At 41.0% G+C, this 27,902-nt stretch overlaps 1 protein-coding gene across 3 annotated transcripts; it reads left to right on the top strand.

The window, feature by feature from the left end:
- Nucleotides 1-26: 26 nt before the first annotated feature.
- LOC134804537 (medium-chain specific acyl-CoA dehydrogenase, mitochondrial) lies at nucleotides 27-26,849 on the top strand. 3 transcript variants are annotated; one of them, XM_063777639.1, is made up of 10 exons: nucleotides 27-204; nucleotides 1,029-1,125; nucleotides 4,843-5,010; nucleotides 13,522-13,622; nucleotides 20,787-20,867; nucleotides 21,706-21,836; nucleotides 22,313-22,421; nucleotides 23,845-23,985; nucleotides 25,859-26,048; nucleotides 26,414-26,849. In XM_063777639.1, exons 1-10 carry the CDS (start codon nucleotides 187-189, stop codon nucleotides 26,644-26,646), a joined length of 1,269 nt encoding a protein of 422 aa, XP_063633709.1. In that variant the 5' UTR covers nucleotides 27-186; the 3' UTR covers nucleotides 26,647-26,849. The 3 variants fall into 3 exon arrangements, with proteins under 3 accessions (XP_063633709.1, XP_063633706.1, XP_063633707.1); XM_063777636.1 differs by lacking the exon at nucleotides 13,522-13,622 and adding an exon at nucleotides 15,986-16,089 and having other exon boundaries at nucleotides 30-204; XM_063777637.1 differs by lacking the exon at nucleotides 13,522-13,622 and adding an exon at nucleotides 19,672-19,772 and having other exon boundaries at nucleotides 34-204.
- Nucleotides 26,850-27,902: the final 1,053 nt, after the last annotated feature.

Raw genomic sequence — 27,902 nt, 5'->3', positions numbered from 1 at the left:
CCTCACCTACATTTTTTGATTTAATTATTATTGTGGTAGACGTAGGGTTCCTTTTAGATTCATTCTATTTTACGTGTCGTATTATATGCACGACACTTAGCAAACTCACAACACAGTGCAAAGTCCAGAAATCAGACTAATTTTTATTTTATTGAACATCTATTTATTGATAATCTTTTGAACAAAATGCAGCCATTGAGCCAAGTAAGTTTTCAGTTTTGTGTTTACTTTATGCTTATTAGTATCGCCAATAGGTTTCAAAATATTACCCATAATTTTATCCCGAATTCTTATTTAGGTTGTCAGGTTATATAGGCTCGTTATATTATAATAATTACTCATTGTACAGTTTATGCAGTAGGTAGGTAATCATAGAAAAGCCTGAACTATCAGAGGTTAACAAGATGTCCAAAGTTCGTTTAACAGGACGTTCGGCCAATGTTACTTAAAAATGTCAACAATATATAATTATCAACCGATAAGTAGATTTTTTATTCGTACGGTGCTCCAATATCGTTTGCTTATAGATTTATTACTAACATGATTATGTAAAATTTTATAACAGGCACTTATAATCAATCTAGCCATCTCATTGATACAAAAAAAGTAGTATAGAAGTTTATTTTTTATTAACATTGTGCACTTATTTCTAGTAAATTTGCTATTGAGATTGCAATTATTGTGTTATCGCTATATGCCAGCACTGGCATGCTGGCGAATTGGCGCCAGATGCCAACATTGTTACAATATAGTTAGATTGACCAAACTTAGCTTTAGCAGTTACAAAAAATATTCATGTATTTTGAAAAAGACAGCTTGTTTGTCTATGGCTGTGCTCCAATGCCAATTCCTTACTAAACTAAACTCACCTCCGTGAAACCTGTAGGAGGTTTTCTTGTCTAAGAATCTATGTGCAATTTTCATTTACAAAAACTTAATGTAAGATGAGATGGTTTGCTTGTTGTTTCAGCCAGAATATAATGAAAATTTGTAAAAATATTTTTGTGTTAACATTTTCATTTTAATAGCTTGCCCGGGCCACCCGGCCACTGTACCGTCAGCTGTCAACCACGCGCCCGGCAGCTGCAGCTCCAAAACCTGTCCCAACTACTGGCTTCTCCTTTGGTAACCATAATTTACTATATTCATCAGTTTCATCACCATATTTTTAAAATCATTTTGCTAATTACTCTCATGACAAAGAGAGAGAGTAAAAGAGTTGTATACAAAATATATCCATTTGGACCATTTCTATTGTTCATGATCAATTTCATGATTGAATTAAACTCAACTTTGCACAAGTCTGGCATTAAATATGACTATATTCTATTAATAATTCATGGCCCATGCATATTATATTTAATAAAAGTAATTCCTGTGCATAAGAAAAAAAAATAATTGAAAATTTCTTTTAAATTTGGGAAATTTCATGCCATTTTATAGGGTTCCGTATCTCAAAAGGAAAAAACGGAACCCTTATAGGATCACTTGTGCGTCTGTCCGTCTGTCAAAGCCCATTTTCTCCAAAAGTATTGGACCAAGTTGAAATTTGGTACACATATGTAAATTCGTGACCCAAAGACGGACATCTTACGTAATCAAATGAATTTTAAACATGGAGGCCACTTTTGGGGGGTAAATGAGAAAATTAAAAAAATAATGTTTTTTAAACTATATTGTGTTACATATGAAATGAAAGAGCTCATTTTGAGAATCTCAAATATATTTTTTTTGTAATTTTTAAACTATTTAAAAAAAAAACAAAAAATGACCATTCCCCCCTTTATCTCCGAAACTACTGGGTCTAAAATTTTGAAAAAAATATTCAAAATAGTTCTTTACCTATAGATGACAGGAAAACCTATTAGAAATATGCAGTCAAGCATGAGGCGGACTAATAGGGAATATTAGGCAAAGCTCTGTGTAGGTGGCACCTTTGTGGCACATACAGTAAACAAACCACATTGACACATCACACGTCACGTCAATTACATGGCCTACCGCGAAACAAGAAAATCGAAATTTCGTTATCTAATCTCTCTATCACTCTTGCATATTCGAGCGATAAAGAGGCGGATAACTAAATTTCGATTTTCGCGTTTACCGGTAGGCCCTTGTTAACAAACCGCCTTGATGCATCAATGTCATATTTTATTGTCTGTGAAAACTTATCAAAAAACAGTTTAAGGCACAGTATGTATAAGTTAGTCTATGAATTTACTGAGTCGGTAGTGCTGCACTCTGGCGACAGAACATTGCAGTAATATCCCCTATTACTTAGTTTTTGATCCGACCCCTATGGGTTCTTTTTAAGGCAATTCATTCGCGTTTCACATATAAAAAATACATTGTTAAAAATTGGGTAATGTACGGAACCCTTGGAATGCGAGTCGCGCGGTATCGCGAGGTAAAATCCCCCGCGATACCGCGAGCGCGATGCCGGCGGCCAACGCACCAGAGAGCCCTTCGGTGCAGGCCGCAGGATGCCGCGGCATGCCGCCGCGTACCGCAGCGGTGTCCTCTAACATGCTCCTCGATGCCGCTGAGTCGGTCTCAGAGCATTCAAATTTATACCTGAATGTAATTGAAGTAGGAGAGAATATACATTGATAAATTTAAAGTGCGCTCCGCCGGTTTGCGCAGGCCTTTAATTCTACATATTTCTTAGAGGCAATAAATTTGTTCGTGTCAGTGATAATCAGTATTTGTTCCTTTAAATGTACCATGCCCTTGACGGGCGAGATAATTGGCTAACCCTGCACGAGTTGCACGACAACAGCAATGTTATTGCAGATAACGGTCTTACCATAAAACACTATTTTTTATTACTAGATTAAGATTATCGTCAAGTTAGCTGCTGATGTATTATTTATTACCAAATGAAGAAACACATTGTTTATGTAACATTTATTGACAATATCAATAAGAAACAGAAGAAAGTCCCACAAGTTTTAATTTTTAGGGTTCCGTACCCAAAGGGTAAAAACGGGACCCCATTACTAAGCTAAGACTCTGCTGTTCGTATGTCCGTCACCAGGCTGTATCTCATGAACCGTGATATCACAGATGATGTATTTCTAATATACGTAATATTTTGGTATTACGTATATTAAGACAGAGTAACCCATAAGCCGAGCTTCATGCGACTTATTCTCCCGAAAAAAAAAGTAAATTAAATATTGAACCGAAGAATTAAGTTGAATGGCTCTCTGAAGCTCTGCTAGTGAGCCATCTGATTAAAGTTTCTAGACCCCTGTTATTTACGGTTAAGTTCTGGTGTATCCTGGTGTCCAAGTCCAAAGATCGATAAATATGACGTGTCATATAGTACAAAGTTCAAAATGTGTGTTCAACGTACGACTAACGTTATCGTTGCGTATCAGATGTAATACAGAACGGATTAGCGGCCGTATTTTGAGAATGATAAGGTTGTTTCAATAGGTATTTTACCAAAAAACAAACGTCGGCTGTGTGTGTAGTCGCAAACCTCTTAACTTTCATTTGAAGTAGATAAAGAGGGTTGGCACCTTAGCCTACAAAATGATACACTTAGCGCCACTTGCCACCACCGCGCCACCAATTTTAAATAGGTAGGTACCATATTTGAAGCGCCATCTGCATTTCTGAACCAGAACAATCGATGTCTCATTGTAAGATATATTGCCATACAGATTGAAATAGATAATGTAAAGTACAGGTACATTATAATATTATAAAGGCGAAAGCGTGTCTGTCTGTCTGTCTGTCTGTTACTTCTGTTACTGAAGAGAGTGCAAAGGGGGGTGGAATTGAAAGAGTAAATGAATTGCTGAAGTAAGCTATGCGCGAATTGAATGATTGCTATTAGCATTATCCAGGCGCTATACCTACTTTAGCTGCTCTAATTCCACGCAGACAAAGTCGCGGGCAAAAGCTAGTACCTACTGAATAATAATATAATTATTTAAATATCGAACTTGCCCATGAAATTACACGAGAATCAGTTGAGATCGACCTGTAGAGGAAAACACCATCCCACCAACATACGATAACGATCAAACGGTAAATTATATGAACAAAAGATTTCGTATGCACCCTGAATAGGTATTTTAGTAAAATAGTCATAAAACATATGGTAAATATTGACTGTTGATTTCTTTTTTTTTCTGTTTTTCTTGCACTAATAAAGTGCCAACTAATCGGCCATTTTTGCCGACTAGTCGCCGACTAATCGCCGACTACAAATGTGGCCGGATAGTCGGCTTTCCCGACTAGTCGGTACATCCCTAGTGAGTATAAATGGGAAACTAAGGATTAGTTGACTAATAAACCCTCCTCTTTTTATTCATGATTTTTCTATAATTACCAGTTTTAGTCGGAAGGAAAAAGAGCTTAGGATAATAGCGATAGAATTATGTATGTACTTATATAAAAATCCTATAAGGGTTCCGTTTTTCTTTTTAAGGTAATAACTAATAAAGCGCTGGTGGCCTAGCGGTAAGAGCGTGCGACTTTCAATCCGGAGGTCGCGGGTTCAAACCCCGGTTCGTACCAATGAGTTTTTCGGAACTTATGTACGAAATATCATTTGATATTTGCCAGTCGCTTTTCGGTGAAGGAAAACATCGTGAGGAAACCGGACTAATCCCAATAAGGCCTAGTTTCCCCTCTGGGTTGGAAGGTCAGATGGCAGTCGCTTTCGTAAAAACTAGTGCCTACGTCAAATCATGGGATTAGTTGTCAAGCGGACCCCAGGCTCTCATGAGCCGTGGCAAAATGCCGAGATAACGCGAGGAAGAAGTAACTAATAAAGAACCCTAAAAAGTAAGTATGTTTATCGATTTGTTTGACTGTGGTTTTCAGAGCTAACCGACGAGCAAAAGGCCCTGCAGGAGTTAGCCCGCAAGTTCACCAAGGAAGAGATCATCCCAGTGGCGGCGCAGTACGACAAGAGCGGCGAGTACCCGTGGCCCATCGTCAAGAAGGCCTGGGAGGTCGGCCTCATGAACGGACACATCCCCGAACATTGCGGTAACGTTATCATTCTATTTTATCCGTCTTTTAATTTGATTGTACAGATCAAACTTCATTATATGACCAACTGCATTACAGCAGTAAAAGTCGGACATGAAGAGTCCGCGATATATTCCCAAATAGGTGTATTTCCACCAGTTATATTGGTAGAACTTGTGATAGTGACATTTTGTTTCCTACTAACAAATACAGTGGAATAATGTGAATATTCTTTCTTAGTAACTCTACTACAATAAAATTATGAAATAAATTATAATCAAGGTCGTAGTCAGTAGAAAAGAAATCCCATTCGATCTACTAAATATTTGAGTAGTGGGGCAATTTATTTGTTTTACAAGGAGGCAAAGTTGTTTTTTTAACTTGCAAGCGATACATTCCAAAATTTAACCACGAGCGTAGCGAGTGGTTCGACAAGTGGAATCTTCAGCATTGCGAGGGTTTTAACAAACTTTGCTACCGAGTGAAACACAATAGTTATTTGTACAACAAGAGATCAAAGTTTGATATTTCTTCGAGTGCTTATTTTGAGTCCCGTGCAAGCGAAAGATTCTATAATAGATTCACGAGCGTAGCGAGTGAATCTAATTTAGAATCTTGAGCGTAGTAAGGGATTCAAAAGCGCACGAGATGTAAATAACTTTGATCTCGTGTAGTACACAAAATTTTTCACCCTAAGCAGTGAGAACATACCTAGCGGGACAGAGATAATAGAACCCAAGTATATCGAACTTGTATTAGACCCCGCATGTTGAAATGAAATTTGGCTATAAAGGTCACTTGAATGTCATTCTGTCTCACTCAGTGAGCAAAATGAGTGAGACAAAATGACTCAGTGAGCAAAATCGCATTTTGCTCATTGTTTTTAAGAAGAAAAGTACCCTTGTTCGAGCTGCTGAGGTGAAAAATTATTGACAACACCAACGCGAGGATTATACTCACTGTTAAACATTACTAATCAAAACCATACCTATACAAACCAGTAAAAAAGAAAACTATGTAGATGTATTATATGCATGTGGTTGCTCACATTTAAATAAAGTACAAGTATTTACCTACATTTCAGATCAGGGTGCATTACCCACGAAAGCTTAGGTACCTTAGGTAGGGTAGGTACACGAGAGTTCACTTTAGTTATTATTACGATTATCAATTTAGTTGAAAAGATTTCCTCCTTTCATTCGAAACGATAGCTGAGGCCGGGAAATGGCAATTTGTGGATATCGCCTGGCCCCAATTTCACCACGGTGACAGGTGCGACAATTGTAAAACATCACTGTTGCTGACGTCACAGGCATCCATGGGTACGGTTACCGTTTAACATCGGGCGGGCCGTATTCCTGTTTGCCACCATTATATTATTAATAAAAACTTTATTATGTGTTCCGTACTCTACGTCAGAGGTCTCCATTGAGAGAGTAACGTCTCCGGTGTCCGATAGATGCCGCTAGCGTCTATGTAGTCGCTCCGCCCCACGCCGTGACGTAGTTCCGCTTCCCCTTCCTGCGAACTGTTACTCGCTTTCCGCGACTCGCCGCCATGACACATTGTTTCGTCGACCGTCTTGTCCGATGGTCCGCAAATTTTTTTTGCGTACATTTTTGCAGCATGGTGCTTTAAAATTTCCGAACTAAAGCTTGTTCCATTAAATAGTGAAAGCAGAGATCGCTATTATTAGTCTTTTGGCGATCCCGCGATCGAAAGTGCTTTTCGATTCTACCCACTTTTTATTTTTATTTTTCTTGCTAAATTATTTTTTACATACCATGCTGCTAAAATCGTTACCGTTAACAAGCCTGGGAGTACCTCGTGTTGTTAGTTGCGCATCGTAAATGCCTACTTTGACAGGCACGGTTCTCAGGCGGGTCGCGCATTTTCGAGATCGAAGTAGGAAGTGCGTCAGTAGTTTTTTATCAACAAGTGGTAACGTAAGTCGCTCCGCGTTCGGAGAGGGAACGTGCGTCGTGCCTGCGGCGGCGGGCGCGGCGCCCGGGCGGCGCGGAGGCGGACAGCCTGCGCGCGCTGCTGCTGGGTGCCGCGCTTCTATAGGACTGATAAGGAGGTTTGGATTGTCTCGAACCATCCGGTGAGCCAGTTTAATGATATTCTAGTTTTATTTGGCGTTCAGAAGCGACGCGACAGGGAGCCCCCGCCCGTGGCACCGGCGCCCCGCCTCCCGCCTCCGCCGTGTCGCGCGCCGCGCCGGCGCCGTCGACTTTCTTCTGCTGTCGTCCGAGATGACTCCGAGACGCCGCGACGCTGCGGAGTGGTGTCGCGGTGCGGGCGCTCCCAGTCCGCGGGACTCCGAGACACGTCACACGCCCACTCCTGTTGCTGCGGTCGCGGCGCGAGTGGATCACGGACCTCTCGATCCCGTCCTGGCGTCAAGGTGAAAGCGGACCGCTCCTGCGACTCCCGACTGCTCGATGTGGAAGGAAGGTAAGTTACGTGGAAGCAGTGGAAACATTACTAGTACAGCGGCGGTGCCGTTCGCCCGTCGGCTGCCGTCCGTCATGACGTCGCTGGTGACCTACGCGCCGGTGGAGGCCACCACGATGGAGCCGCCGAGGGCAAAGTGTCGCCGTGATGATGCGTGCAACTACGAGCCAGCCTACAGCGCTACGATGGCGCTGCCCGCCACACGCATCGGCGCCTCCCGTGCAGGTAACGTCCGTCATGTGCACCGGCGCCTGTCGAGCTGGCCGCCACGATGGCGCCTCTCGCCTCACGTATCAGCGCCTCCCGAGCCGGCGGCAGCGGCCGCCACGATGGCGTCGCCCGCCTCACGGCTTTCGAGCTAGCTGCTACTATGGCGCCTCACGCACCAACGCCACCTGAGCCTGGCGGCGGCCGCCTTACGTACCGGTGCCTCCCGAGCTGGCCGCTACGATGGCGCCTCTCGCTTCACGCACCGGCGCCTTCCGAGCCGGTGGTGACGACCACCACTTTGGCGCCGCCCGACACGATGAAGCCGCCTGCCTCACGCACCGGCGCCTCTCGAGCTGGCCGCCACTATGGCGCCTCTCGCCTCACACAACAGCGCCTCCCGAGCCTGGCGGCGGCCGCCTCACGCACTGGTGCCTCCTGAGCTGGCCGCCACGATGGCGCCTCTCGCCTCACGCACCGGCGCCACCCGAGCCGGCGGCGGCGGCCGCCACGATGGTGCCACCCGCCTCACGCGACAGCGCCTCTCGAGCGGGCCGCCACGATGAGTCCTCGCCACACGCACCAGCGCCTCCTGAGCCAGTGGCGGCCGCCATGATAGCGCCGCCCGCCCCACGCACCGGTGCCTCTCGAGCCGGCCACCACGATGGCGCCTCTCACCTTACGCACCGGCACCTCCCGAGCGGCGGCGGTTGCCATGATGGCGCCGACAATCACGCCGATGCTGTCCACCTACAACTACGACGATGTCGTCCCTTGCAATGGCGCCCATGTTCTGTTCGCAAGAATACCACCGCGAACTTACCCGTCCCCGATGCCCTGCCCACCAAGCAGACGCTGGGCGCCACGGTATCAGTTTTGTCCTGTCCACATGGTCCCATTGAGGTACGCAGGCGCATATAGTTATGGTGCCACAGCACGAACAGACCGCTAAACTCTTGGTTTCGGTTAAGGATGGCGACGGCAGGCAAGGTCGTTAGGAGCCTCGTCCTAGCGTGGCTCGACTGCCCGGAGTTGAAAGCGGTAAGATTGTCGATACCCAGAGGAAAATACGTCGCGTCCCTGAGCTTCATAAAGGTGCTGATCGACGAGGAGCCGTGCCGCTTCGAGGGTCCTACAACGTCTCGAGGCCAGCGAGCGATCCAACCGGAGAGCAGCTTTGCGACACGATCCTGTGCGACCGCTCACAACCGAGGTTGAAGGCATCGAAAAGGTCTGCAGACCTCACATAATTATCTCTCTGCTGCCCGCTCTCTCCAGCTTAAGTTCCGTCTTACAAAGACGAACTCGTTCGCCAAGCCCCTAATAAACAAAATGGGACAAATAAACCCGCTGCGCCTGAACAAGCTTGAGTTTCCGGTGCTAAGAAAAAGGGGCCAGGGGGACTCCAGCAGTTTCCATCTGTCTGTCTTCGACTTTATCGAAACAGTTTTGTTACGCAAAGCGCCAAAATCGATTTTAGACTTGATTTCATCAGTTCGATTTCTTTAAAAGCATGCTACCATACCCCTATACTAGCTCAATATAGGCGTTTCTTCGGATAAAGTGAATTAGACCATCACGCTCCTAGACATCACGTGGGACACGCGGCACAGCACCCCGATTGAAAGTTTTCTTTTTCGTGACATACAGGCCTGCCTTGCTGCCGAGTTCCTCGCAGAAATGAGACTCAATGCCTCCTGTTTAGTCTTAAATTCGCAAACTTTAGTTCATGGAGGAAGGTGACACCTTCGCAGTCCCCAGCAACACTTCTGACAGCTGCCGAAAACCTCGTGCCACTTCCCTCCTCATCTTATGCCTGCAGTCCGTTACAATCTCCAATAATGGTAGACAATGTACGAGGTAAGGCCCTTTCAGTGGAGAGTAATCGTTAAAGGGCCGCATCTGCAGCGCTGACGACAGAAGTGTCCTACAAACATACAACCGGACCGTTACAGTATACATAAAACGACGGCGACACTACATCCCTTCCGTTACTACGGCTGTCGCAAAAACTGCTGATGCCAGCAGACCGTCTACAGGTCGCGCTGGTTCCTTGCTACTTACCAGGTCGGTACAACTCCCGAGGGCGACGGTTTATCAAGAAGTCACTGCGCGCCCGAGGGGCCGCTGCGCCCAGAAGCCGCCGAGACTATCTTCGCCTGATAGGCGCCCTGTTGGCCGGCCTCCGCTTTCGAGAGCCCTCGCACTGTGCCACGGTATTTCTTAACCGACTCTTTGAACTGCTACCACGACGCGTTTGGCAGCTGCCGGTGATACGACTTGGCATGGATGTCTCCACCTCCCAGCCTAGTCTGTTTACTGTGACGGCGTGATGAGGAGAGCCTTCACGCAGCTGCGGTAAGCTTGCAATTTACTGGCGGTCCTAGTGAACACAACGTCAGACCGCCCTTTCTAACGAGTCAACGACCTTAAGAATCGAGGCGTAGCTCCTGTCAGATAGGACGCTCCAACACCGGGCTAGCGGGATCAGGAGTGACGTCCGCTTGATGTACTTACTGGCGTGACTGGCGCATGCATGCAACATGCCAAGGGCTAACGCTACGTAGCGAACGAGACGCAACTGTCAGTGTCTCACTAATATGGAAGAGTGATAAAGAGACAGAAAGAAACTCAAGTGATCGTCCGGGGGATGCTCCCGGTACTGAGTTTGTATGGCGAGAACCGGGTATTCCCGGTTCTGGTACTGTGTTTGTATAGAAAACCAGTACCGGGAGCACTCCTTAGATCGTCGCCTTCTCTAGGCCGCCTGTACACCCACAATGTAGAAATGGTCTTCATGGTGCATCAAAAATAAGATTGATTGCCAGGTACCTCTAATATCCAGTGAAGTAACGAGCTATCTCAGGCACCTATTTCTACTGTCCATGTTAGCTTTCAGAACGACACTTGTTCATAAGCCTATCGGACACTATGCCTTCTTCCAACGCCATTAATAGCGAGACCAGCGCCTCCCAAACCACCAGCTTGGGACGCCAGAAATCTAATTAAAATTACTTGCCCTAACTTGAATAGCCCTACAACGTACCTATATAGAAGAGCTGCCGCTCTTTTACTGTTAGCATCAGGCCGCAGGGTCAATGACCTTACTCTACTACTCTGTAGCCCGGGCAATTGCATAGATAACTTTCGCGCTATTATTTTGTGTCCGAAATTCGGCTCTAAACCAGATAACGTGTCTTACCGACTGGACTCTTAGAGACTCCGGAATAAAGTATAGACCCAGTAAGTAGGTAGTCTGGGTACGTTAACTTGTGAGAATTACACAAAATGTTAGGGGACACTGCGCCTATTTCTTCCAGCCACAGTCTCATCCAAGCCGGCCTCGCCTACGATTGCTTTCGATCCACGATGTACTTATTCACTAAATTGGCTGGAAAACTATCCAATTAGCTTAAGTTAATTGGAAACATGACTTTTTCAGACGATTCTATCGCCGAAATTCTGCGGATCGGATGCGATTTCGAATGAGAAATCTCTTAAACCAGTTTAACGTCAGATTCGAACCTGGGATTACAATTTAAATTCTCAATTTCCTGTAATGCATCATTATAACGAGTCACTGTGATTTCATGGGTTGCAATAAGGCGTATATATATTTATTCTTTCTCTGAGTTCTATGACAGTAGGTGTAGCCCTAACGCTTGCGCGCCCGCTGACTCGCCACCAGGAGATAATAAACAGGTCTCAATGGAGACCTCTGACGTAGAGTACGGAACACATAATATAAAAATTTTACCTTCCAATAAAATTGTTATTATGTTTCCTTCTACGTCAGAGGTCTGAGTAATGCCTTCCTGGCAGGCTACTAGGCTACTTTTATGCCGACGGTACTTCTCCTCAACAATGTGTCATGGCGGCGAGTCGCGGAAAGCGAGTAACAGTTCGCAGGAAGGGGAAGCGGAACTACGTCACGGCGTGGGGCGGAGCGACTACATAGACGCTAGCGGCATCTATCGGACACCGGAGACGTTACTCTCTCAATGGAGACCTCTGACGTAGAAGGAAACATAATAACAATTTTATTGGAAGGTAAAATTTTTATATTATATCGGAAACAAACAGATATTTCTCTTGCTAAGTTTATGACAATTGTCACAAGAAACACGACAATTGTCACGAAATCCCGACATATAACTCATTTCCTGTCAAGATTCACCGACGATTCTACAAATATGTCGACAAGAAAAAAATAATTCTTGTTTCACAACATAATTGTAATACCTACATACAATTGTAGCAAAATGCCTGTCATGTTTGTAAGTATTTCTATAGAAAATATTTTATAAAATTGTAATATGTCACCTGTCGCTTGACAATTGTCGCTCGACATATGTCACTGACAATTGTAGCCGTGGTGAAATTGGGGCCTGGTGGTACTACCATAACAATGTAATAGGTACATTTTAATTTCGTGACCAATGTACAAATTTTAAACGAATAATTCATGTCAATACATACTAAGCTTAAACGTCAATAACAGAACCTTAATAGTATCCATGTATATTGGATGAACTGTTTTATAGTGTAGGTACCATACATAAGTATATTAGATACGCTCCAAATTGAAATAAAGTAAAATAAATCTTATTGGGCGACTAAACAATTTATTCGAGTTGTTATTGCAGGGGGGTTGGAGCTAGGCGTATTTGATTCTTGCCTAGTCGTTGAAGAGATTGCATTCGGGTGCGCTGGAATTAAAGCAGCCTTGTTGACCTCCAACATAGGTGTAAGTGGCCAGAATCCCCATATAATGCTCGTTACTGCCCGTTATTAGTTACACCTACCTATGGGGATATATGAAGTGTTATAGTGATAGTAGACAAAGCGTCCTGGACCTGAATCAAGTTCTAAAACATATTATTTACTTGGCCTAGCTTTTAAACAACTAATTAATGCCGATTTATTTTTGTCTATTTATCAACAATAATTGAAAGTAAATATTTATATAATGATTCAATTGAAACATCCTCGTAATTATTTCCTGGATTTATAAAATAGGTAAATAAATACCTAAAAAACTAATACTTTTTTAAATATATATCTACGTCAGTTACGTCTTCATGGAGTGGTCAGTTATTATTTTCAATTGTTTAAGAATAGCTGTTCCGTTTGATAAGATTTATAGTTAGACGGAGAATTGGGAGTTTACTTGTTATATTATTGTTATGTACAAGTCAAGGCAAAATTTAATTATGTACCTACTTGGGTAATATATATATAATCTTATATGCGTCTTTGCTATCGATGCAATGATAACCTTAATATATTGTTTTCGTTCTTGTCTGTAGTTACTACTTAACTTTTCACGTAATTTAAGCATTGGGAAATTATTGTTCCGGCTTTTCTAGGAAAAAATGCGACCCCTAAGTATATTAAGAACGGGTCACTCACATATTTTAAGTCGAAAAACGCTCAACATGTTCCACTCCGTACCGATAATATAACAAAATAATAATAATATGTCTGTGTCTCATGGAAGTTTTGTTATTAAGTCCCCTAAGTATCTGTAAACTACCTATACAAAATATAATTACGATAGTAATATGTGTCGAAGTCTAGTCAAAGGTCTCACTTTGTCGCTTACCATAAGGACGAGATTTGCTTGAATGTACCTTTATACGAATAACCTGTCAAAGCGTATATTTATGGCAAGCCACAAAGTTGGACATTTTGCCGGCCGCGGACACATTTTGACCTACAGTGTGTCTGAAAACCGGTGCAATATTCACCACAAGCGCTATGGGATATTATATTGTTAAAGTAACTTTATACAAGAACATTTTTCGATGTTACGATATATTAGTTTCACCACCGTTAACGGGTCTTTTTTAACCTCAACGACAGGCGGCCTAGGACTAGGGGTGTTTGAGAATTGCCTAGTCGCAGAGGAAATGGCGTTCGGCTGCTCCGGGATCATGGCAGCCATTTACATCACCGAAGTCGGAGTGAGCTCTAATACAACTCGGTTATGTGTGGGTTGAATAGAATGGTTGTGAAAATCTGGCGGAATGGAGACAGAGAATGAGATTAAAAAGTATAAAGACAACGCAAGCTAATGCCCGTGCACAAATAAAAAAGGCACTAGCACTTCTATTGTCTATATATTATTTATTTATGAACTAAAATGGGTCAACGTTTCTATTGGCAGATTTTAACCTCATTGTCAGTTATAACTACTGTTTTTTCTGCATATCATTGTTCATCTCAACCAAGGCTCGGAACCGGTTTTTTTTTTAAACCCGAAATAGCCCAATATTTTTAATAATTTTACGCTCTTTACGTAAGGCTGGATCATGTTTTTAGGTAACAACTTCGTATTATTAGATTTTCCCATTAAAAATGTAATGATAAACCAAAGAACGAAATAATACCGGTATTATTTGTATGTAGAAAAAACCGGTTCGGAGCCTTGATCTTAACAATAACATCCGTATGAGTAGAGCCATACAAAGTTCAGATATTGAAGAGACAAAAGGAAAAATACACATTTAATAGTTAAACGAGCTATTTCAGGTGGCATAGGGAATATCGGAACGAGTATGATCGCGGAAGAGTTAGCGTTTGGCTGCACGGGTGTAACGTTAGCTATTAGGTTTAGGAGTGAGTGGTCAACACTAAATATTTTTTCTCAAACATGCAATGAAATATTGATGTTATGTTCCTTATAATAGGCTGCGAAGTATGACGTTTCAGGTGCGGCTAGGACAAGAGGTCGTTAATGGAATTTCATACAAATCTTGCAGGCCTAGGCCGACAAAGTCCTCTTTTTTAATTTCCATTTCACAGATATTTGTGACACACCATCGTGGCATTCAGCCATTAAAGTTGTAACACACTGTCGCACCGCGCCGCGGCCTCGGAGCGTCGCACCCATGGGTGAAAGCGAGAAAGAGATATTTGTTTCGCTTTCTCGCTCTCACTTATGGGTGCGACGCTCCACGGTCGCGGTGCGGTGCGATGGTGTGTTACCACTTGAAAAAAATATAGGCAGTATTTGGTTTATGGTACGATTTCTTTTTTTTTTGTATTTTTATAGGGCTGTATCTCCTAAACCGTACGTCGTAGCGCAAAAATAATAAAATGTTCGTTCCTCTGTAAGAAACCCCTAATTAATATTAAAAAAAAAACACAAAAAAGAGAAAAAAAAATAACAAAACAAACTTTATAAGGCTGTATCTCCTAAACCGTACGTCGTAGCGCAAAAATAATCAAATTTTCGTTCCCCTTTATGAAACCTCAAAGTCATATTTAAGAAACACAAAAAAGAAAAAAGGAAAGAAAAATATTTATAGGGCTGTATCTCCTAAACCGTGCGTCGTAGCGCAAAAATAATAATCGTTCCCCATAGGAATCCCACGCACTGAACAACCTATCATCACATTAGGACATGAAACAATCATTCATCATCATCCATTTTTATTATTATTTCATTGCATGTTTGAGAAAAGCACTATACATACCTCGGCGGGAATATGGGATTGCCCGCCTCAGACCTATCCGCCGGCCTCGCTTCGCTCGGCCGTCTATATGTCTTCGGCCGGCAACCCCTTTTGTCCCGGCCTCTGTAGTAATGTACTATTACAGCTTTGCTATTCAGCCTATACTTTCAAAACATTGTTAATTGAGCTGCTTGGGATCGTTCCATAGCTATTGTATAAATTCATCTACCTCTACGAACAAATATTAGACAAGGCACTTAACTTTTTTAGGCGATTTATTAATGATGTACTTAACTATTGTGTTCAGGTATATTCTATTAAACTTAATAGCTAAATACATAATTACATATTAGATTAAAGATAGCCACCCAAGAAAAGAACTTTTTAATGAATAATCATTATGATGACTTGATGAGACATAATTTTTATGCGAAGTGTTGTACCATTAAATAAATAATATAAAATGAATGTGAGCTAACGTGCACTTGTTTGTAACTGAAGATATGACTATTATAGCAGTACAATGTTTAAAATAATTTTAGGTCATGAGTTAAGGCAAATAGTAATACACCTCTTTAAAGTTTCATTTAGACGGTTCAAGAACTTGCAGGCAATATTCGATACAATGCTAACTAAAGAGTACCTACCTACAATGAATTCAGTCGATCGGCTGAATCGCAATGTTGCAATTGCATGCAAGTTCTTGAACCGTTTAAATGGAGCTTTATTCATGGAGGTATGGTATGTTTTATTATTTGCCGCATCTAATATACAGGTTAGGTATTCATTTGTTAATTTTAACATATAATGAAGTCCCTGTGTAGGCACGTGCTAAAACATTTCCTATGTACAATTGAGGGGTGTTTCAGGCGGTGTTGGTAATCTAGGAGTGTTCGAGGAGTGTTTGCTCGGCGAAGAGTTCGCATTTGGGTGCTCTGGCATCTGCACAGCCATTGGGGGCACCAACCTGGGCGTGAGTCCGCGACATGAGTTGCTAATCGCTGGGCGTCTCTGTTTAACGCTATCTCTAGTATATTTCACATTTCCATAAAAATACATACATCTCGTTTATATAGTTCTTTTTTTCGCATCGCATTATAGTGCGTTTTTTTTAGCATTAGAAAAAAGGTAACAATCTTGACGTGTCTTTTTATTAAAAAACACTTGAAAAATAAGTCACGGCAAATATGTAACAATTATGAATCATATACGATTATTTACATTATATTGCTTTCATAAATATTAGTTACTGATTTTTAAAAAGCGTTATTCAATTAAAAGATACGTCAAGATCGCGTAGTCTTTTTCTAATGCTTAAAAAACGTAGGTACTATAGCGCAACTTCGTGGCGGGTGTGGAAGAAAACGCATTTAGGTATTACTGTAATGGGTGACTCAAAGTCACGAATATGCGTCGAACATTGTCGGCTGACTTATATGCCTTATAGGAACCGTGTGCGTTATGGGTCTGCCATCTTGTGGCCTGAATCGGAAACATAAACATGTACATTGCCAAAGCAACTGCTACCATCTACCGTTCTGGTACGTTTTCTTGTGCATAGTAGGTCCTGCCATCTTGTGGGTTACATCGAAAGCATAAACTTCACATTTACGCCCGCGTCGAAAATCTGACGGCTCTTTTGCTGCCCCTTATAGTTCATGCACGCTCCCAATCCATCTCGATCGAATCAAACACTTCAATAACTTCCGCCAAGCCAATAATTACTAACTCTCGGTTTTGGTAGGTATCCCTATTGTGGGCTCATTTCTGTTAACTTATTATTCACTTATATTTTTTTGTTGTCTTTCACGTTGTCATTATATCATACATTCAAGTGGATAAGGTAGATAAGTTAAGTACACATATATGATGTGGTCAGATCTTAGAATTGATAATTTCATGATGTGGCAATCATTTCATGAAATGATCGGTTGGCCACATCATGAAAACGTCAAACCTTTTTATGATGATTTTTATGCCGAAACTAAAACCGACTGATGAATATTTTCTTGGATAACATCATGTGTAATTTTTACTGCCCAGGTTATCAACTCACAAAAGTATGATCATTGATCAGGTTCCTCGTAAAGTACGGAGGTAGGAACAACGGTTTTATTTAATTGTATAATGGAAATGTGTTTTTACGTAAAACTTCGAGTGTCCAAAAACGAGTAGGAGGAATAATTATCGACTATCAGGAGATAATTAAGTATTAGTAGGTGTTATCACCAACCCTGACTCAGACTCAGACGCCCTTATGATAGCCCTTGAATTATACCATTATTTAGAAGCGAGAGTTTTTTCAGGCGGCGTCGGCAATTTAGGAGTGTTCGAGGAATGTATTATCGCTGAAGAATTTGCTTTCGGGTGTACGGGTATTAAGACGGCCATCATCAGTACTAACTTGGGAGTAAGTCTTATGTTACAAAGTTACAAACTAAATGCTCATGCTTCGCGGTTATCGAGCTCGTCACAAGTTCCTTGGGAGAATGTTCGGCAAAATCAATCAGATTACGTTTCTTCTTATCCTTGTAACGGCCACCACATATACATCCTACTAATTCAGTATACCAGTAAATAAATATTTGGGGACTGGGGACACTTACATAGATCGAACTAGCCCCAAATTAAGAAATGTTTGTACTATACATTGTACAGGAACCAGGACTTACCGAGATTCAAACTCAGGACCTCAAGGTTCTATTAACACAAAAATTTGCTTAATTAACGAAGAAACAGGGAATTGCCAAAAATACGGATTTAATTTGGCGCGCGTGTGGACGTCTACATACACTGGCCGTTTTGTGCGCGAGGAAATTGCCTCGCGCGTATGCTCGCTCTTTGTGGACCCCGCTATATTAACGTACCTATTAAGCTTTCATTCTCACATTTGTTTTACTTTCACAAAAAGCCTATTTATTTTACATTTACTCTTCTACGATGTGGTTAGGATTACATTCATTAATTATGTTTCCTGTATATGGAACGGAATCAATGCAATCGTGAACGTGTTCTATTGTTGTGATATCTCTGCTGACTTTCAAAATTAAGTATGTACCTACTAGTTATTGGTAGAGGGTCGTGTTAAAATCGTCAAATATAGATTTTATAAGAATTGGAGATGTTTCAGCAGGCGTCGATTCGAGTATTCGACGAATGTTAGGTTGCCGTAAAACTGGTTTCTGTTTTTTAAGCATTTTGACAGCATTCGTCAGCAATTTCTCTAAACGTTCGTGCATCGCAGTTCCCGTGGTCGGCGCATTTTCCAAGTCTTAAACAAATTGGCCGTCAGTGATCTTCGGAATCATGATTAAATCTTACATATAAAAAATGTTTCCCTTTGACAATTCCTCATTCGATTATTTAGATTTTGGAATTCTACATATTCAGCGTTGACTGTGTTATACTTATCACTAAGTTTTTTGGCCGCAGTCTGCTTGAGGTAGTTATTGGGGTAGTAATAGCTATTCATAGATCGGAGGAAATATATTATGATGATATGATTAGCTACAAATATTTCGCGCAGTTTTATCATTCAGTAATATCCGCAATGATCCTTAGAGTGGCGAAAGAGCACTTCAAACATCAGTTCTGTTGAAGCTTCTACCTCTATTAAATACCTACTGTGAAATTGGTCAACTTATGGCCTTCCCGTAGGGACATTGTACACAAACAAAAGATTTTTTACGATCATCATCCTTATTTTTGGAACACAAATACAGACAATATTGCCTGCCCTCTTTTATTTCAAGGAAATCAATGTATGTAGTTCAGTAATATAAAAACTATTCAATATTATGTTTAAAACAATACGAAAAAATGGGATTTTACAAGCAACTAGACAAATAGATGATGAACTTTAGAAATCTCCCAAGTAGGTAATTTATTAGGTAAGCTTAATAAATCCCAAGTAATCTGTAAATTCAACAAATAGTACCAACCACCATACCAACATTGTATTATCGACGAAAAATAATAAATAATACTTCAGTTCCCCAAATCCGTCTTGGTTTCCACCTTCATTAGTACAGGGACAGAAAATGTAACTAATCCAGAAATACATAATTATACCTTTCAAATAGGGAATGGTCCCGGTACTGAATTGGTATGTCGGTTGTCGGTAACCGGAAATTCCCGGGTCTGGGACTGAATTTGTATTGAAAACCAGGGAGCACACCCTGCTTTCAAATAAATACCTATGTATGTATTTATTTTGATCGGTACAGAAATCACGCAACTAATTTTGAAGGGCAAGCATTTGACGTCCTCCTAGCCTACTCGGTAGTGACCCTGCTTACGAAGCAGGAGGTCCCGGGTTCGAATCCTGGTAAGGGCATTTATTTGTGTGTTTATCACAGATGTCTGTTCGTGAATTATGAATGTTTCTTATGTACTTAGGGCATACTGAAAATTCCTGGACTGGCCACTTAAAAAAAATAAGTCGTCTCATAACTATATCAAAATGCAGAAACTTTCAGTATGGCTCACGTATTATCTACATGTATCTATTATGTACATCGTTGCTTACATCACTTCACCCTTCTCATTTCCTTAGGTGGTATGAACATGGGAGTGTTCGAAGGTTGCATGGTAGCAGAGGAGCTGGCCTATGGCTGCACCGGTATCATGACTGCAATGGAAGCCAGTGGGCTTGGCGTGAGTGAAGCGATTGGAGTTTTTCGATGGATTACCTACTTGCACTGTGCATGATCCTATTAAAAATAATACTAATCGGTTCCTTCGTTAGTCCCGCAAAGTTAGTTTAGGGTTTCTTTCCTCTTAGTCCTAATATTTGTAGAATGATCGAATAATGTTATTTGATTTAATAAAATCCAAGTATTGGTCTTTAGTATACGGTACTTAATAAATAAGTAAAACTTAATTTGAACTAGGTATCTCATATCGGTGTTATATTAATATGCCATTCTACTTATGTTAAGAGGAAGAGAAGGTAACCCGTGCATGGAGGAAGTTGGGAGCTCAGCGTGATGGGCGTCCGAAGATTTCTGTGAAAGGAAAACGTGTATGGTCTGCATGTCGCCCTGTTACATGCGAGCTAAGTACTTTGTAGAGCGGACTATTTTAGGCATTTTAGTTTCATTTGTTATTGTAACAACTTATAGTTCGTTTTTTTTAGCATTAGAAAGAACTTGTAAGAAGGTAAGCGATCTTGACATGTCTTTTAATTGAAAAACGCTTTGTAAAAATCAATAACCATTACTTATGAAAGCAGAAGAATATAAAAGATCGTATTAGATTCATAATTGTTACATATTTGCCGTAACTTATTTTTAAAATGTGTTTTTCAATTAATAGACACATCAAGATTGTTTACCTTATTTCTAAAAGTAAACGTATTCTGCCACTCGTGGGCACTAGTTATGAAATGCAGCAAGTTTTGAAGTAGTGTTTGGGTGTTATTTGAAGTCATGCCGTATAAAATTCACGTAAATATTAATAACTGTAGCAACGATACATTATGCATACCTCACACATTATCACTCCATGGAGACTCGTAGAATACGCTTCGTAGTTTACTAACATCATACATTTTGCTTGCTTTATAGTGCTTTTATGTGCTTTGGGATACTGGTTTCATAGAACATTAGTATCATCTTTTATGTTAAATATCCCGTTCGTGAGCTAACTCGTTTATTTCTAATATTTCAGCAAACACCCGTGATCATTGCTGGTAATAAGGAACAGCAAAAGAAGTACCTGGGCAGGCTAATCGACGAACCGCTTGTTGCTGTAAGTTTCCTCAACCTTAACACGTCTATCTTAAGATTATTTAATATCTAGATAAAGAAAATAAAGTACGCTAAGCGTACTGTACCCTCAACACCGCACGGGCGACTTCTAATGGCAAGCAGACACCGTCGTAGGCTACGGACGTAACACCAGAGATACATGCGCGTTACCAACTCTTGGAAAAATGCAGGTGTCAACACATCAATTTATTCTCGGAAGCTTTGACTCACCTCTCACCATCAAGACCACAACTTTAATATAACATAAACAAATACTACAAAAAAACATTATTTATGGCTTCAGTAGGTACTTCGGGGGTACTTTCCCAATAGTGTTGCTCCAGATTTTCTCTAATAATAACACATTTAAAGCTAGCGTGAGCTAATGAGCTTACGCGCTACGAGTGTAGCCGATAATACGCATTTTCCGCATTGTAACGAAAAGCGCCTACGAACAAACAATCCACCTAGCGGGTGGCTGGCAATAGGGAGTATTACTGCAAGGTTCTGCCGCCAGAGTGCAGCACTAATTTGTTTAGTAAACCATAGAGTAACTTAAACATACTAGGCCTTAAACAGTTTTTTGACAAGTTTTCACTATGACATTGATGCATCAAGGCGGTTTGTTTACAGGTGGCCTACTGCGAAACGCGAAAATCGAAATTTCTTTATCTGCCTCTCTATCGATCGAATAAGCAAGAGTGATAGAGAGGCAGACACCGAACTTTCGATTGTCGTGTTTCACGGTAGGCCATGTGATTGGCCTAGTGACGCCCTCTACCCAGAGTTTTGCGTAATATTCCCTATTAACGTGTTAAAAAGAAATTGAATGATTGTAGGCTTACGGTGTGACCGAGCCCGGCGCAGGCTCGGACGTGGCCGGCATCAAGACCCGGGCCGAGAAGAAGGGCGACGAATGGATCCTCAATGGACAGAAGATGTGGATCACCAATGGTGGTGTCGCCAACTGGTAAGATCCATGTACCTATTCGACAAAACTTGTGTAAAAACGTCCTATTATATTTATTAAAAAAAATACTTTACTCCTTTCCAGATAGATTATTTTATTATTGAAAGGACAATGGTTTTTTATAGAGCAATTTTTATGTCAGCAATGTCATTCAATAAATAAATATTATGGGACTATCTTACGCAAATCGACCTTGTCCCACAGTAAGCTCAATAAGGCGTGTGTATATTATGTTATGTTATATATTATTTTTAAATATACGCTCTAAACCTAGTTATATTGTACATAAAATATCGAAGATGAAAATATTTTCACCCAATTTATCCACCAATTATTTTTGTGATATTTCTACTTTTTATGCAGCATCGCGGTGGATTCTACCGACATAATTTTAAGATCACTGTAACTCACAATATGACAATAATGATTTCAATTAGAAAGATATCCCAATACAAGGTTTATATACATATTTAAAGGTACTTTGTGCTGGCAAGAACCAACCCGGACCCGAAGTGCCCGGCCAGCAAGGCGTTCACCGGCTTCATCGTCGAGAGGGACTGGCCCGGAGTTACCCCCGGACGCAAGGTACAAATATAATAAAAAACAAAATTTTAATTTAGGCGCAAGATTATGCTTGCTCAGGATTCGATATTAGCGCGAGAGGTTAAACAACAACGGGCAAAATTTGTTTTACAAAGGGGCAAACAAATAACTATTTCTAAAAAATGGACGGCAAAGTCGACTTTGCCGTTTAAAAAATATTAGCGTAGTTTATGCTCAGTCAAAAATTAAATAGTTAAAAACATTGCAGTCTCGATTTTGGGACTGCAATGTTGCAAACAAATTCCATTATTTGTCGAGTTCCAAACTTTTTAAAAGTTGCAATGACCATATCAAATGAAGGCACAGGCCCATTAAACAGCCAAACAGATGATTAGTACCGCAACTATTTAGCTGTCTCAAATAGGTTGGCGTATTTTCGGCAGATAATAATAAAATAGAAGTGTATTACTTCTATTTTATTATTAAAAAAATAAAAAGGCGGTTCAATTGATTCTACTTTTTTCTGTGAAAATATATACGTAAAAAAGTTGCTTTTGAAAATATTTCTATGATATTTATATTTCTTGCACCATTTTTGAGAAAAGCACTAGATATGACTCGGCTGGAAGGCTACTTGCTGGCTTCGGATTCAATTAAACGGACTCCCAAGGTCGTCCGTTTAAAACGAATCCTCAGCCTGCAAGTAGCTACTTCCGAGCCTCGACAATAATGTACTATTTATTGGGGCAGTTTAGGATTAGAAGTGCTACTCTAAACCTTTTAAGCTATATCATTGTAGAGTACTTATTCCACGATAAAACGTCCATCTAGAAAAATTACGTTAATGTATGCGGTTTGAGAAGGCAGTATTTTTTGTCCCCACTGAAAGCTAGCACAATGGCTTGTCATGGCAGTACGCTGAGTGGGGACCCTGTTCGACTAATTTGTGTTTTAGTTTTCTAGTCGTGTAAAAAGAAGGCCTTTCGACTACGTAGGAAATTTGGCACTACAACTTTCCATCCCAGGTCGAATATATAGTGCTAGTTAAAGGATATGAGTGACTGCAAGTTGTCCGAGGACGATGTCGTGGACACGACAAAGTGGAGAACGTTAAGCAGGAAAGCTAACCCCACTACCATGTGGGATAGATAGCTAAGAAGAGAGAGAGTTTTCTAGTCGTGTAAAGTATTTTACAGTACATATGGTCCTATTTTCCCGCACTCGTGCGAAAAATAGCACTTTTCGTGCGATGTCAAAAGTTTAAAAGGGCCATATGTACTGTAAAACGTTGTACGATACACGTGCGAATAGGTAATTCGCAACTCGTGTCGATTTAAAACACTCCCTTCGGTCGTGTTTTAATTTATCGCCACTCGTTTCGAATTTCCTCTTTTCCGCAATTGTATCGTAAATAACTATTATTTTCTTGTTTCGTTCTAATTCCTGATGTGTTTGTTAATACCAGGAACAAAACATGGGCCAGCGTGCATCGGACACGCGCGGCATCACGTTCGAGGACGTGCGCATCCCGAAGGAGAACGTGCTCATCGGCGAGGGCGCCGGCTTCAAGATCGCCATGGGCGCTTTTGACAAGACCCGCCCGCCGGTAATACTGCTCGCATACTACAATTACTACAGGGGCGCATTTCTCCAATGGTATTAGACTAATAATATTAGTCCACGAGCTGTCAAGTCGTGTGGGTTACCATGGCAACACACTTTTAATATTACACTAATACCATTCGAGAAATAGGCCCCTGTACAGAATAGTACAATATTATTCAAGTCTGCTACGTTGGTTCTTGGATTTGTAAAAATCGGCCAAGTGCGAGTCGAATTCGCGTACGAAGGGTTCCGTACCATTACGCAAAAAACGGCAAAACTATCACGTTTGTTGTATGGGAGCCCCACTTAAATATTTATTTTATTCTGTTTTTAGTATTTGTTGTTATAGCGGCAACAGAAATATGAATAATTTTACGGTTTAGACTCACTTGTTTGTTGTTGTTTGTTGTTTATATCATCTGTGAAAATTTCAACTGTTCAACAAATCACGGTTCATGAGATACAGACAGACGGACAGTGGAGTCTTAGTATTAGTGTCCTGTTTTTACTCTTTGGGTACGGAACCCTAAAAACGCAGTCATGGATTTTGGCACTTATGGTGTCACAACATTCGTTCCTAAGCAGAACTGAAATGATTAAATTTGTTATTCAGAATGCTAATACACTTCCCTACTAAACTTCTTTTACCATACTGACCAGTTCTTTATGGGAATTTTCAATCACAACGCCGTAAGGCACCTTTTCTTCTTACCTATACAAGGCTTGTAACTTACTTATAATAAAAATAAAAACACGTAAACAATCGTTACACATTAAGGTTTGAGATCACAGAATAAAACAAATACAATTGTTTTTTTCACTTTTTTACAAAACGTATACCTCCGAAACTAAAAACGCTCATCCTAAGGCACCTTTCTCCGTGGAACGTCACATATAACTTTTAGGTGGCGTATAACTTGTAATTTTTTTTTTATAATAATGTAAAATTCTTATTCTAGGTCTGAAACATTTACAGAAGGAAGTAAGCCGTACTAAAATATTACAGCCACACGCACTTGTTTATAAACTTTGGAAGCTTATAGGCCTTAGCTTAGGGTGGTATTCCACCTGTCCAATGTGCATGACGTCTCACTCTCTCATTAAGCAAAATGTGAGATGCAAATACATATTGGACCAAGATATTGGACAGAGATGGAATACCACCCTTAGACAATCTACCTACTGAGCATTGGGATAGAGGTAGACAATTTATTGCATACTTGCGAAGCGGCAACTTACAGTATAGCAATAATAATATTTAGCACAGTCCCGAATGGCTATCTTGTATTATAAAAAGCCTTTATTGGCTATGTGCATCACTTTAATGCCCATGACTGCTTTTGATACATGTGAAAAAAATATGCATAACAGGGGACCGGACACTCATGAATACGAATCACTTTACATTCATTACCTTTAATAACTACAAGTATTCGAAAATACACAGAATGAACCAATACCTAATTCTCTTTTTTTACTTTGGGGCTGTCCATAAATTACGTCATCGATTTATAACGATTTTTGACACCCCCCCCCACCCCCCTAAAATCATCCAAAAATCATGCTTCGAATGACCCCGTTTCCTCCTACGTCATGCTACCATCATCCGATGTCCAGACCCCCCCCCCCCCTAATTTTAAATGACGTAATTTATGAATAGCCCCTTTCGGCGAATTATACTTTAAATACAAATACACTTTGGTTTAATCGATTACTGAATTAAATGAAGTCATAAGCGACTCACTGAGGAACCGTGCTGACATTAAGAAAAAGTATGGGACTGTTTTGTTGACTTGGCTGTCCGATTCTCTTAGCCAACTTATATCATGAAAAAAATATCCACATAAAGTAAACAATTCATTATAAAATTGCAGGTAGCTTCAGGTGCCACCGGGTTGGCCAACCGCGCGCTGCACGAGGCCACGAAGTACTCGCTGGAGCGGAAGACGTTCGGCGTGCCCATCGCCAAGCACCAGGCCGTGGCGTTCATGCTCGCCGACATGGCCATGGGCGTGGAGACCTCCCGCCTGGCGTGGCAGCGGGCGGCGTGGCTTGTCGACCATGGTATGGGAACCAAACGTGTATACATTGTACTAGCGGCTCTGAGCCGTGGACCTCACGTCGTAAATTCGAAATATACACTTGACACTGACACTCCTGATTAAAAAGAAAGTGCTGCCTCTTACATTTCACGCACGCTCCCCTATAAGACTACACCATTAATGCTTCTGCCGGTTACATTATTCCTGACTATATGAGTTTCACATCGACACAGCACGTGCCTAGTAATACTTAGATATCGAAAAAAATTCAAAATAGGGTTGTTCGGTTTATACATTCGCGAAACACTTCAGGTGTTCCAGTGATCCGCCAAGAACCACTGGGTTAGGTGAAAATATAAAAGACTAATAATGTATATTGTCCAACAGGTTTTAGGAACACGGTGATCGCGTCAGTCGCCAAATGCCACGCATCGGAAGTGGCCAACAAAAACGCCACCGACGCCGTCCAGATCTTCGGCGGCAACGGCTTCAACACTGAGTACCCCGTCGAGAAACTCATGCGTGACGCCAAGATCTACCAAATATACGAGGGAACCTCTCAGATCCAAAGGCTCATCATTTCCAGAGAGATTCTGACCTCGGCCAAGGAACAGGCCTGAACATTGCATTGAGGAGATAAACACCCTTAATCTTATACTAGAGTCATGTTCAATTAGCTACGATGGATTTAGATGGCGTGTAAATTGTGTACCTTTATCATGTATCTTTATTTCAATGGACTGTATTTATAATGAGCGTTGAATATAATTGTGTAACGGTTTCTTGTAAAAGTATTTTTTTATATAAATTGTTATTTACTGAAGGATCGTTTTTTGTTTTTTTTTTTCGGTCCTCCTTTGTGATTTGGCAGACAAATGTAAACACAAAATGCATTACGTGTCTACCGTCCTAAGCTCTGTTTCATATCCCAGATACTAAAAGTAAAGCCGCAGTTAGATCACCCAATCTGTCTGGTTTGACACTAAAATAACAGTTGCCAATTTAATTTCTGGAATATAAAAATACAGTTTTGTGTAGTGAACTCGTATGAACACAGTTTACCTGTGTACATTCTTAAAAAAATGTTGCAGCCCTGCTTAAGAGTGACCACTGTTCTTGTATGTTCAAATTGTTCTTCTGGCACGAGGGCTGGAGCAGAGTAAACCGGTAATGACCGATATAGGTAGATAGGTACCCAGAATTAGGTAAGAGTAATCTGAAGGCAGTTGGAAAAAAGTTTTCCATAATGTAAATAAAAGTTATAGTCATAAAAAGTAAACATTTAGTAATTTATTTAGTATTTAGTAATTTATTTCTCCTTTTTACTAGACAACGGGAAAACCTACAGCCTAGCCTAGCCTGATGAACTTGCCCCACACCCTCCAGGCCAAACACCGAAGAAGATTTGACAATCGCGGGGGTTTTACCTCAATAACTCTGAAAGTATACCTACTTCTGATTAACATTTTGCTAGTCAAATCCTAATATCTTAATATTATAGCGAAATCACGCTCGCACATCGGCGCGACGTGCGAATCGCATCCAGTGTGATAAGATAACCGCCTATTATGCATAAGTGCTTATGCTTAGGCTAAAATAATATTCTCGGTTGAAAATACGATTGTACACTGTACATTAATTTTATTAGAGCATCCATTTTTTTATCCACCAATACTGACGGTCAAACTTGTCTAATTAAAAGCGCCCTCTTGTGAGTTTCGCTCGTACCTTATTGAACAATACACAGGTACGCGAAGATCGCTGACATGGGCCAGATGGCGACACTGAAACCGGATGCTAATAAACAAAATAGTATCTTTAAAATTTATATTCCATTATTTATTAAGCTTCAACTACCTTCTGTGTATGTCAAAAA

The sequence above is a fragment of the Cydia splendana genome, chromosome Z (assembly GCF_910591565.1).
Source record: "Cydia splendana chromosome Z, ilCydSple1.2, whole genome shotgun sequence".
Lineage (NCBI taxonomy): Eukaryota > Metazoa > Arthropoda > Insecta > Lepidoptera > Tortricidae > Cydia > Cydia splendana.
This window is presented reverse-complemented; position numbering and strand designations above follow the sequence as displayed.

Bases quoted from the DNA above. Each gene is read 5' to 3' on its own strand.
- LOC134804537 (XM_063777636.1), top strand. The intron at 1,126-4,842 runs GTAACCATAATT...TGTGGTTTTCAG, and splicing joins AACTACTGGCTTCTCCTTTG to AGCTAACCGACGAGCAAAAG. The intron at 23,986-25,858 runs GTAATACTGCTC...ATAAAATTGCAG, and splicing joins TTGACAAGACCCGCCCGCCG to GTAGCTTCAGGTGCCACCGG.